The sequence below is a fragment of the Pogona vitticeps genome, chromosome 1 (assembly GCF_051106095.1).
Source record: "Pogona vitticeps strain Pit_001003342236 chromosome 1, PviZW2.1, whole genome shotgun sequence".
NCBI lineage: Eukaryota > Metazoa > Chordata > Lepidosauria > Squamata > Agamidae > Pogona > Pogona vitticeps.
This window is the reverse complement of record NC_135783.1, coordinates 213,714,335-213,727,830: the sequence shown is the minus strand read 5'-3', so window position 1 is coordinate 213,727,830 and position 13,496 is coordinate 213,714,335. Positions and strand designations below refer to the sequence as shown.

The following is a 13,496-nucleotide window of genomic DNA, read 5'->3' as shown; positions in this document are numbered from 1 at the left end:
GTAATGCGATTTTGTCGTCAAACAGAGCGCTCGTAAAGCGAGGCACCATTGTATCTCTTGTAGTGCTTATACTTTCATTCCTGCTTGTTCAATATTGTTTAAACTTCTCAATTTCCTCTCCTAACACTCTTAGCTCAATTCACTAACCCTCTCCTTTGTTCTCCTAAACCCTAATTCTAACTCTCATTCCACATCTCAACTGTCTCTCTCTAACTGTCCTTCTACCTGTCTCACTGGCTCTGCCCCTCCTGCCCTATCTTTAGCTCCTCCCCCTTGAGCTTCTGTGATGTACAGGCAGGGATGATGTCACCTTTTGGCATTCCGCTACAGCATGTGAGATATAAAAATCAGGCTGGCTTGCATTGGAAGGACTCTCTTTAAAGCAATGTCTTCAGAAGCCTTCGGAATGTTAGGAGGGAGGAAGCCAAGTGTAGCTGATTCCAGAGTGCTGATGCTACAGAGAAGGTATCTTGTCCTTCTTCCGCATGGGCACCAGGAGGGGGAGCATTGTTTGGGAAGATCTGGTGGAGCAGGTAGATTACCTTGGGAAAAGGCACTCTGACATGTAATAGAAACATACAGGTGACCAGAACAGACTATATTGCTGGGAAAAATAGGCTTGAGTAGTAGGAAAAGAGGAAGACCTACCATGAGATGGGTTGACTCAACATGTTTCCATGATCTGAGCAGAACTTTATGGAAAATACAGTATTGCTAGAATCGGGAAGGGATCAGGAAGACAAAATTACCGAATATGAGATGCTGTTGGTTTGCAAGACCTTAGCAAAGCTGTTAATAATAGGACATTTTGGAAGTCAGTAACTCATATAGTAACCACACATGAGAAGTGACTTGATGGCATACAGTATCATTGGAGGGTTTTTTGGTACTTACTTACTTACTTACTTACTTACTTACTTACTTACTTACTTACTTACTTACTTACTTATTTATTAAATTTATACCCCGCCCCTCTATACATGTCTAATTGTATAGTACTAAAATGGGTGCAGTAGGCACCAAAGCTATGCTAACATTGAACAAGGCCATCCCCAGGCATAAGTAAACCCCCTGCCTCAGTAATTTCAAAGTTTAAATGAGTGAGCTTCTGAATATTTATTCTCTGTTCTTTCTAAAATATCTTTTAAAATATTTTTATACCAGAAACAGAAACTCTTTTCTATGTCCTTTTGGTCAGGAAGGGCTTAAGTGTTTTCCTCATCAGAGTCAGTTAATTTCGTCCTGAGTGGCAAGATCAAACTTTCAAATCTCCATTCCTGCCTCTCAAGCTGAAACAATGTTTCTAACTGTTTGAATGTTGGTGCTGGTAACCAGTTTATAAGAAAATCGGAGTTTTTCCCTTTGAGGGGAAAACTTTCGTTTGTTGGAAAGCTTGGGAAACAGAAAGAGGAAGAAGCAGATAAGTTCAAAATTCATCCTGGCTGGGTTCTATGGTCATGGAAACTGAAGTCAGTGAAAGTACAAAATGGAACGTGGTGTTATTCTGTGCTGCGAAGTTGTTTCTAATACAGGGTAGTCCTAACATGGGATTTTCCAGGTATGCAAGATGTTGAAGCAGCAGCTTATCATTGCTACACACACATCCAGTGAGTTTTCACAGCCAAGCAGGGACTTGAACCCAAGGTCTCCTGAGTTTTACGTAGCTCTACACTCCGGCCACTCCATCCCACTTGATCTTGCCATCTGAATGTTTAGGAAATATTTAGTGATTCTTAAGCATGCACATCACACTCTAGCTTACATTGTGCTATGTGAGAGATTGGTTATTCACTTGAGTGTAAAATATTGGCTTACCTATTTGCCTAGTTAAAGAAAATAAATGAAACAGAATGAAACTTTAAAAGTACAACCCATCTCACGAGAGCAATGCATTTAGCCGGTCTGCACATTCAGAAACCTTTTGGAAGCCCTTAATTTCAAATCCAGTTATGTTTTATGTGGGATTCAGCACATATGGGATTATGTGGGATTCATTCATAATAACTTCAAGCATTTCCAAGATTAAAATAGATGAAACTATTTCAGTTCAAGAATGCCATTTATTGTACTGGGATAGCTGGCAAACGGTCACCCTTTGCCTCAAAAGCCGACACAGCCCAATAAGAATGCCTCAATGTAAAAATTGTTACCTTGAAAAATAAATTTTCTTTACAGTTGGAAGCTACAATCATCTGTCTGTATCTCATACAACATCTGGAAGCACAGTCAATTCCTCTAAAATGCAGCAGAGGGGATGAGTAGTACATGTTTTGGTGATTATATTGTAATTGTGGAATATGTTTTTGATAGATAGAATCCCAGATTTCCCACAAATTCTGTTTTTGACAGTATTATGTGCCAACTTTGCATAAAGTTTCCTTAGAGCTTCAGCTCTCGTGCATCACCAGAACAACTTGGTATTTCATTAGTGCAACTGTGCCCTCTGACGGCCCAGCCTAGTTGACTGATGTTGTCAAAGCACCATTAGCTGTATTCTTTGTTTGTATTTGTAGACACTGCATATAAACATTTCATCAGTGAAACATCTGTTGGTTTCATTTTAGGTGCTAAATGAGCATTCCGCTCTTGTGCAGTACAACGTGCAAGAACTGAATTTAAATCAGCGATGTAGATACAACAGCTATTTATCATAGCTTCCCATTTATCCTCTGAGAATTTTATGCAAAAGTGTGTATTGGATTTTGAAAATAAAAGATGACTGTGTAAGGGCGATGGATTTTTTGGTAATGTTCTGCACATGTGCATATTCTGCATTTCATCTGGTATACTGTAGAAAAGCCTTCATGAAATCTTCAGTTAATAGTATAGTTAATTTGTAAAGTTAGTACTTATATTAATTTTGCCTTGGAAAATTGAAAAAAAAAGCCAAAGAAATGCATTAAGCATATTTCTTTATTTCTTATTTCTTTAAAGTCATTTAAAGACGAGCTGAAATAAAAGTTGACAAAGACAATAGTAAGTATATTTACTTGAAGGTACCACTGAGCTTCCATTTAGGATTGTATTAAAAAAAGACATCCGCAGATGTCAGAACATATGTCAAGAAGCATTAAAAAACACCTTAATGTCTTCTGTAAAATATGCATATAAAGTGTGACTCAGCTTAGGTATCCTAAAATTTCTAATAATATATTTCAGTATGGGTTTTTGCAATGGGCTCTTCTGCTTCAGTTCAGTTATCACAGACTTCACTACCAGCTATGCTGGCCAGGATTTCTGGGCGTTGTAGTCCAAGAACATCTGGGCACCCAAGGTTGGGAAGCACTGCTTTAGAGCATACACTGTAGGCAGGATGACTTGGAAAGCCAGTTGTGTCACAGCCCTCATTTCACATCAGTGAGGCTGTCAAATCTGGATGACTTGTGGGTCTCCTGCTCTCCAGAGCTATGTAAGGACCTTTCCATGCACATAGGGTGGAGTGGGGAAGGTGGTGAATCCAGCATTCTTGGAAATCCATTGCTTGAAACAGCTAATCATTCCACTTAGGGGGAGGGCTGGCATCACTCTTTCAATTCTAGATACAGAAGCTGAACAAGATGGCAGACAAATCCTACTTCAGTACTGGCAATTAGATATCATCTTCTACCAGAGCAGACTAAATTGGGGTCACTGGTCAGGCCATGTGAAACACACTCACTCCTCTGTCCTTGAAATCAACGCTGCTCAACCCCCCCCCCCCCCAATTCTACCTAATGGTATGGCCAGCAACTGAGTTTGTTATGAATATTTCTTTTAAAATTAGATGTATTTACATACAGCTGTTTTTATACATTAGACTTAGGCTGCAATCCACTGATCCCAGAAATATGGCTTTCTTAAAGGCTAGAACTTCCAACAAAATAAAGAAGCAAAAATAGATGTTAAGTCAGGGATAAAATTGGGGGTGAAACAGGAATCCATTACATCACAGACTGTTTAGTTGTAAAGCTCCTAAGTCATGATGGATCATGAATCCTCTGTGGATCTTGAGTAACTGTCCCTGGACAACTAATTCATTAATATATCTCTCTCCATCTCTCTCAGGCAAGTTCATAATAAGAAATTACAACTACTGTAATTACAAAACACAGTTACATAGTATAAATACTACCAAAAATACACTTTAATAATTCACAACTTCAAAGTAGTTTGGAGAGCTGACCAAATAACTCATCATACCATTAAATATATAATATGTAAGTACATGTGTTCGTATGTGTACATATATATTGTACATATGTCTACATATATACACCTACATCCATACATGCTGTATAGTATCTGAATAAAAAGATTCCTTTTCACTCAGAGCTGTTCAAATGATATACCAGATGGGCGGGATATAAATCAAATAAATAAATAAATAAATAAATAAATAAATAAATAAATAAATAAATAAATAAATAAATAAATTTTCTCCTCTTTGCCCATTAACAGGCTGGTGGGGGGAGTGGGTGGCATCCTGTCTTTCCCAGGTATCAGTACACTGTTTCTGATCCTGCACTAGATATTTTGGGACCAACCAGGAAGAGTTCTCTTCATGAGTGCAGGCCTGAGTGTGAATTTCTACCTACAACTCTTTTTTCCTGCTCTATCTGATTAATGCACCTAACAGCACCAGAAATTTCGAGTAGCCTTGACTGAGTTTCTTCCTGCACTGGATTATTCTCACTGCTGGATTTTATTCTGCTGTCTCCATCAGCCCTGGGGAAGCTGTGGGGAATATCTTTCCCTTCCCCGATATGGGTAGATTCTGCAGATGTTATGTGCCTTCAACTTATAGCGACCCTCACAGGGCTTTCAAGTTAAGTGGCATATTTAAGGAGCGGTTTCACCAGTTCTGTTCTCCCAGTGATTTTCCATGACTGAGCAAGGATTTGAACCCTGGTCTCGAGTCCTAGACCATCATCCTGCACCACACTGGGTATCTCCAGACTTCTAAATAATGTGAGCCATATTAATTGTACATACTTGGCCTTTACGGAGGTAATATAATTTAAAGGAGTGGGTGAACAAAACTGGGAGGGGAGGGCATGAATGGAGCCACTGCCCAAATCTTACACAGCAGTGGTGCAGTCCTGCAGGATTTTATTTATTTTGGTTTAATGGGATTAGCGAAGAAGGTAGTTTCCCTGTGCAATAGTTGGAACTGTCAGACCACAACAGTAATAATAAAGGAGGACAGAGAGGGGGGAGGAGAAGCACCGCTCCCCATCCACAGGCGGGATCTCTTGTGATGTTTGAAAAGCAAGATTGTAAAAGCAACCCCCCACCCCAGTTCCCTCCATCGGGTGCTGTTCTGCTCCGCATTGGTTTGCGTCTCATCCTTTTGCAGCTCAGCTTCCCGGCGCACCCATGAGGGCTGGCTTGTGTGTTAAGCGCAACCGCTGCACTCCCTCCTCAAGCGGGCCGCCTTGCCGCCTTTCGGTTGCTCGCGAGGAGTCCAGCGGGGGCTCAGTGGTTATGGGAAGCAGTTCGTCGCGATTCGGCGATGGGGCCCACCCGGGCGCCCCTCCTGCCCTCACCGCCTTGGGCGCTGCCGGCGGAAAAGAAGGAGCCGAATCTGACGCGGGGTAGGAAAGGGCGGCAAGGGGGCAGGCGGGGCGAAGGCAGAAAGGGCTGTAGAGCCCGGCAGGCACACGCTGGCAGGCGCCGCCTGAGTCCTGGGGGTCGCCGCCGCCGCCGCCCTCCTCCTCCTCCTCCTCCTCGTCTCCCACTCCTGCTCTGACCGCCTCAGCCCCGCTCGCCACCCACTCGCGCCTTCCAACCCTCGCGAAAGGAGGCCCGAGCAACTGCCCCAGGAGCGCCTGACTGAGTCTCTGCGGAGGCTTGGAGGTTGGGCAAGAAGAAGAGGAGCGTTTTTTGCTTGCTTGCTTGTTTTGGGTTTTTTGCTTTTTTTACTGACGTGTTGAGTTCTAGTGCCCTCGAAAAAGGGCGTCGGGAAGAGAACGGGGAGGCAGGAAAGGAAAGGAGAGCGGTTTAACCTGACCGGGTGGGGGGGGGGAAGGCGGGCTTCCTCTTCCCCATCCCCGTGTCGTTTCCCCTCCCCGCCCCTGCCCACCTTGCTTGGGGCTGTGCTCCCGCACCCAGCTCGGCGGCGGCGGCGCCAGCAACCCAGAGCCCCTCTTAGACGGGGTAGAGCCGCGGCTGCCTCCCCGGTGGGTGGAAAGGCACCGCTAGGGACTCTCGTCCTCTTCCCTCCCTTCCTTCCTTCCCTCACGCACCCCACACTAAGGGCTAACACCGCCATCCATCCATCCATCCATACGCGCGCGCGCGCACACACACACACACACACACACACACGCACCCAGGAGGGCGCGCGCGCACGCGCTGCCATCCGTCCCTCTCTCGCATACGCACACGCGCGCATACACACACAGGGTGCACGGACCCAGAAGCGCAACTTCCCCCCCCCCCCTCCGGCGCTCCCCGGGAGCGAGCTGCCTTCCCGCCAGGCAGAGGGAAGCTGCCGCCAGCCTTGCCGGGTGGGCTCCTCGGCGTGTTTTTTTGTCTTCCCTTCGCGTCCCTCCTCCCTTTCCCCGGGTTCCGCGGAGGGCGCCGCGGGGGTTGCGGGCGGTGGGTGAGTGGGGGGAAAAAAAAGCAAAGCTCCGGCGGCGGCCCGTCGGCTGGTGAGGACTAGAGGCGCTCAGGCGGCAGGAGGGGAAAGGCTCAGGGACCCCCGGGCGGCTTGCCGTGGCGGGAGGCGCTCTTCCCGGAGCTTCTGGTCGCCGCTCTCGGGGCTTCCTCTGGACCCGGGCTGGCGGCGGCGGCGGCGGCGGCGGGGAGAGCCTGCCAAGCCATGCCTTTGTGCCCGCTCTTCAGCCCTGCGGAGAGGAGGAGAAGGAACGGCTCCAAAAAGCGGCTGCCCGTCTGACTGCGGCTCGTTTGGCGCGGAATCCAGCTTGCCTCGGGTCCCCTCATCCCCATCTCTTTTCCTAACTTCCAGGAGTGGCGAGTTGACCTGCTGCGAGGGCGTTGAGCAGGGCGTTGAGCAGGGCGTTGAGCAGGGAAGGAGAAGGAGGGGAAAAAGGGGGAAGGGGGGAAGCTCATCTCTTTCTTTCTTTCTCTCTCTCAAAAAAGGGGGGGGGGAGGAAACGGGGGGTGGCCTGCCAAAGGGGGAAAAAAAAAAAAACAAGGTGGCGGAGAGTGTCATTGCCACCGAGGAGAGGGGAGTCCAAGTAAGAGAAAGAGAGAGGGGGGGGGAGAAAGGTGGGGGGGGCGGAGAGGGAAGGGGTACAAAAGGAGAGGGAGGGGAAGTGGCCGGAGGGAAAGGTGTCGCTCCAAAGTCCTGTCCCCTCTCCCCCAGGCAGACCGCAGATTGGCGACTCTGGCTAGCCTCCCCGTATTATGTCTGCACTTCGAAGGAAATTTGGGGACGATTACCAGGTAGTGACCACTTCGTCCAGCGGCTCGGGCTTCCACCATCAGCAGGCGTCCGCCCACAAGAAGAAGCGCCAGCGGTTTGTGGACAAGAATGGCCGGTGCAACGTGCAACATGGCAACCTGGGCAGCGAGACCAGCCGCTACCTGTCGGACCTCTTCACTACCCTGGTGGACCTCAAGTGGCGGTGGAACCTTTTCATCTTTATCCTCACCTACACCGTGGCCTGGCTTTTTATGGCCTCCATGTGGTGGGTCATTGCCTACATGCGGGGTGACTTGAACAAAGCCCACGATGAGAAGTACACTCCTTGTGTGGCCAACGTCTACAACTTCCCCTCTGCCTTCCTCTTCTTTATAGAGACAGAGGCTACCATTGGCTATGGCTACCGATACATTACAGATAAATGTCCGGAAGGCATCATCCTCTTCCTGTTCCAGTCCATCCTAGGTTCCATTGTGGATGCATTTCTCATTGGCTGTATGTTCATCAAGATGTCCCAACCTAAGAAGCGGGCAGAGACGCTGATGTTCAGTGAACATGCGGCCATCTCTATGAGGGACGGCAAACTCACCCTCATGTTCAGGGTGGGCAACCTCCGCAACAGCCACATGGTCTCTGCTCAGATCCGCTGCAAACTCCTCAAAGTAAGTCCAGTCTCAAAAAGGGGGTGGGTGCTGTGCTGACATGGCATGCATGCTCAACTACGTTTCACCTAATTTTTTGAACTTTACATTCACAGTCTTCCATACCTTTCTTCATTATACCTAATGTTACTAAAGCATGTGTGTCTGTTTCTCTCCTTTTGTGCATTTAGTCTGTGCTCATCTCTTTTTCTTCCATGCATTTTTTCCCCTGGAGAACTCTTCCAAGATTTTCCTTTCCTTGTTTTTCTGCCACCTCCAATGGATTTGCACTGTTTCTCACCATTTCTCTTACTAGAATATCAATGAATGTCATGTGCTGTATGTTTTTCATTGGTTCTTTTTTCCTTCAGATCTGTATAGCACTATTTTCCTGTGGCTTTCTTTCTCTTTTAAAATCATAGATTTCTTTATCTCTGGCTTGCTTGTTTTTTGTTTCCCCCCTTTCCTATTTGTAAGCAGCTTCTCAATGAAGATCCACACTGAGCTATTTTCCACTCAGCTTTTAAACCAAGTATTCCCGCCTGTGCTCCATCTTCTTTTTTTTTAGCCCAGTTTGAAATATGTCATCCTCACAAGGTGTGTTTCATAATCTTTGAAACACATTAAGCCACCTGTTCTTATTTTTGTCATTTTTTCTTCAATATATTTTTGACAGTAAAATGGACAGTTTGCCCCCTTCCTACAATGCGCTAAATATGGTTGGAGGCACATAAAAGAAAAGAGTGAAAGAGTCTTCAGAGTTTTACCTGTCACTTGAAGATGGTCCTCTCCACAGAGGTTGTTCCTGGGGAGGCCTATCTTCAAAAGAAGTAACTGTGGGCATTGAACTCATTACTCAATATACTTTCCAAGGACTAGATGTCCTCCATATTCTGAATGTCGTATCAGTTTTGTTTTAAGATTGTTCAGATAAACTTGATCCACAATCTAAATTTTACCCAGATCCTTTAAAAATGCATATTTATGAGCTGTAATTTTGTACACTTGTTTTAAAGCTATACTATGAACTATGAATGCAGCAAAGCATTGTATAACTCTATTACTGTCTCTTTCCTTGATTTTGGCTTTTGGCTTTGTGAGATGTAATGCTGCTAGCTGGTCTTCTTTTAGGGTTACTCCATGGCTTATCCTCATCTTGCTCCCTCCTCATGCATAGTAGACTTTCTCCCTTTCCTTTTGGTTTTGAGCTAACCATGGTTAGTGTTACCTTAGTGTTGGTTCTCACTAACTGTAGTTAGTGCAATGCCAGTTTGCAGATATGGTTAGAAGCAGGTTTGCAAACTGATTTGAACTATGATTAATGTTAATCTCAGTAGACATGCGAGATTAGGAAGTAGGAAGGGGCTCAAAGAAAGCCTAATAAAAAAATAGAAATATCTTTATAGTTTTTAGTGTAGACTAATTTCTCCTACAGCAATGCTGAAAATAAAATGGAGAGCTGCCCTTTTTTGCTGGTTTTGTCATTTATAAAAGCTACTGTGTCAAGGTATACTTTATATTAATCCAATCTCTTTCAGATTTAGACAGTTAAAATTCTTCCTTGGAAATCAGTCTTACTGTGATCTCAGCCTCACATTTTGAGTTGACATTGACATCACTAGGACTCTACTATGGGGTTAAGCTTCAAGCGCAGTAGATATTTATCTTGGGAAAAAGTACACTGAATACAGTGTAGTTTACTTTTGAATAAACATGGATAAGATTGTGCTTGAATAGTTACCTATATAGCTGTAAAGATATAGGTAACTGTATCTTCATTTGTGAAGATATAAGTAACCGCCCAGAGACCTTTGGGTAGTGTGGGCGGCATATAAATTTAATTAATTAATTAATTAATTAATCCACTGCCTTAATCTAGGCTGCCCATTGCTTCCCATATTGTTTATTGGGAAAGATTTTTAGCTAATATATTTCATTTTTGTTCAATAATGAAACTCTTGTTTAATTTTACATATGATGTAATATATTAGGGTGAGGATGGATAGTACACCGAGATAGAAATCACAGCTGTTTACGGGCATGATAATATTTTTTTTTCATTCACGTAGTTATCGATTCAATGAAGCATTAATGATACTGCCCACTCTTCCTTGTCTGGACATTAAAATAATGAAAAGTAAACTGTGAGAAGTTATACAAGTTTTTAACCACCTCATGCAACTCATGGCTTTCAGGTGTTCATTAAAAAGTAATGTGAAGTGGCCTTGGTTACATTATGATATTAATAATTTTGATAGGCAAGTGAAAAATATTGCAGTATTTTCTCCCAAAGAATATGCTTCCAGATTTTTATGTATTGCAAAGTTCCAATAACATATATCCTTGTTATCTAGTCTTTGGAGGGCACCAATGTGTACTGCAGAATGGACTTTCATTATTAGGCTATAATAACCAATTAGGAAAAACAGACTATGGAATTTAGTGCAACCCTGAATTTAAATTAATTATTTATCTGAGTTCAGATTTGCACTGCACACCAATTACCATGCTGATGGATGCATCATAAAGTTACTCCGTTTTGTAACATTGAGATATCTCTACATATTTACTAAACAAGGGGAACAGCTCTCAGAACTGTATAGATCAACTTTTATACAAGGGCATCGCACATACTTAGATTGTGCATGTTGGCTGAAAAGTAACTTATTTCAGAATGTCTCAAAGATATTATTTATTTATTTATTTATTTATTTATTTATTTATTTATTTATTTATTTATTTATTTATACCCCGCCTATCTGGTCATTGCAACCACTCTAGGTGGCTTCCAGACAAATAAAAAAAGACATACACATAAAGATATGTACAATATTTTTATTTTAACTCTTATCATTTAATCACGAGGAAGAAATTTAAACTAAAAGAAATAAGGGCTGAAATTCAGTAGTAAGTTGTAGCTAGAGTAAGCCCATTGGATCAGTGGAGATTTGGTAAGTCGACTCCTTTGTAAGTTCCATTGATTCAATTGGCCTACTCTAGTTGTGACTTCCTATTGGATTACACCTAATGAATCTATGGTATAATGTTCACTACACATAATATGTATATAACATGGTTGTAATACTGTAGTACAATTTAGCAGAGCATTCACAAACATAAAAAGTTATCTATTTGGATAAAACATAAAGCAGTTTCCTTAGGAGTTCTAATGCAGTTGAGACCACTGAAGAAAGGATCTGAGGTGAAACATACAGTATATTTCTTATCTGGTCTCTGAATACAAGGAACCATTATTGAAAACATATTTCTCAAGAACAAATCTAGATTTAAAGGATGTAACATTTTGAAAATCCATGACTTTTTATACAAGGAAAACATATTTCTCTGTTAAGTATGAGATTTCCAAGTAAGATAGCCAGTCTTTTTAACAGTTCATTCATAATCTTTTCTACAAAATGTTATTCTGTTGTTTAAAGCATACAGTAGTTATATAAGGTTCAGGAGACATTGTGTCAGTGTGCCAGCACTGTGGTGTTGTTTATGTAAGGTTCAGAAACATTGTGCTAGCGATTTGACGTAGGTGCCATACTTTGCTAAGTTAGATGCTGCACTATATGAACGGAAGAACTCACCCTAGTAGATAGTGGAGGCAAGGCAATAAATCAATATGCAGGAAGAGGCAAGTGTGGCATTTCCCCCCCTAACATCCATATTATGAATTCATCCAGTCATGTGGGGATGGGTGAAATTGGCAGTAGCTCCTTTTCTGTAAAATCTTTGCAGAATCTTTGGGCTCTGAGGAGTTCACTTGTACAAACCCTGCACAAGTAACAGAGGTTAGTTGTGGAAATACCAACATTCATAATATAATTCTTATTCATATTGATGGGGCTTCCTGGAAGGAGAATGTGCCCCTAAGCCTGACATGCTGGAAGCAATATGGAAAAAAATGAATGAATAAAATAACACAATTCTGAAAGAGTAATGTTAGTTTATTTCTATATTTACATCTGCCTATTTATTTCAACTTAATCACAGAAGTTATCTAAAAAAGAATAAGCCCCACCTATACCATGCTGAGTTGGTTCAGATTAATGCAGTAAATAAATGAAACGGCAGGATTCTGAGTCTGAATGCTTTTAGAGATTATTTTCTTGTCACAAGATTCCCCCCCCCCACATATTTTAAATATCTTTACATATTACTCTCCATTGATTTTTTTTAAAAAAAATAAGTTCTGTGAGGTAAGTGTATTACTTTTTGGTTTGGAAGTAAGACTGAAGTTTAAGAAATGCACATATTTTCCAACAACTTTACTTCCCACTCCTCTTAGTAGAACCATATGTTTTGCATAGGTTCATGTCCACCAGCTGTCAGATAGGCAATTATGTGACAATCATTTTCTAATCACATGCAAATCCCATGTAGACAAGTAATATGACATAAGCTTTCCAACGAAGATGCTCAAATGAGTCTGAGAGGCATAGAACATTCTAATGTATTTTAAGAAGCAGTTTATGTTTAAAATATATATGTAAAACTTGTTGTGGGATAGTTTGCCATATCTGTGAAAGCAGAGCCACTCATGTAACCATAGAGAATTTTAATTCCCTTTCATACTAGAATCCTGTCAAATAAAACCTGCAAATGTCATTTGAGGCTTTGCTTCATAGTAACAGCATATATTTTAAAAGCTAAAAGTTCCAGTATTCTAGAAAGCAAATCTCAGTATGAATTATAAGATCTGAAAGAGGAATTGGTTAGGGATTAGAAATTGAATATTTTAAAAATGCCCGGTGCCAAATTCTGTGCAGTGCAATTTATTGCAGCAAAGATTCATGTACAAGAGAGTTGAATAAGGATTAGGATGAAGTTCAATCCTGTCTTGGAAAGAAATACTTGGATGGTATTAATATATTTAATTTGTATTTGTACACTGACACCTAAACATTTTAAACATTGACCACAAATCATCCAAATTTGTACTAGATTTATTATGGAACCAAGGGTCCCTTAAAATGCCCTCCTTCGTTTAAACAATTTTGATTTATAAAACAGCAGTGTTCTAAATGTTTCACACATGAACTCCAACTTTGTGACTACCTTTAGGTGACTGGGAGCTGCATTCAGATTTAGGGCTCTTAAATAAATGCCACATAACACACATTGTTTCGCTTATTTTTATTCACCCTGCGTCTTCCTTCTTGGTGCTTTTTGTTATTTCCATATCCAAAAGCAAATCCCACTCTCTAGTTCTTCCACTGTTCTCTACTTTCCATCCCATTCCTCTGTCGCTTAGTTCTTCCCCATTTTAGAGGTGCCGTCAGTTCACTACTCCCCATTTCCACATTGCAGTGCTGCTGCATTTCTTCCCTAATGGAGTCTGGGGGGGGGGGTAGAGAGCTAATTGAGAAGAACTTTGGACTGGGGTACTTCCACCATAGGCATCACTGTGTATTGGAAGTGCCATAGCACTAAACTCTCTAGTACAAAGTGGTACAAAAAAACCACATTCTGGTTATGGA

General features: G+C 42.4%; 1 protein-coding gene across 2 annotated transcripts in view; it reads left to right on the top strand.

Moving 5' to 3' along the window:
- The first annotated feature begins 5,362 nt into the window (after positions 1–5,362).
- The window catches only part of KCNJ3 (potassium inwardly rectifying channel subfamily J member 3), a 174,674-nt gene continuing 166,540 nt past the window's right edge, over positions 5,363–13,496 (top strand). The window contains exon 1 of one of the 2 annotated variants that reach the window (XM_020797094.3): positions 5,363–8,031. In XM_020797094.3, the coding sequence (XP_020652753.1) occupies positions 7,351–8,031 (681 nt within the window). In that variant the 5' untranslated portion in view covers positions 5,363–7,350. The remainder of the gene's footprint in view (positions 8,032–13,496) is intronic. The other variant, XM_072983048.2, reaches the window with a different exon arrangement.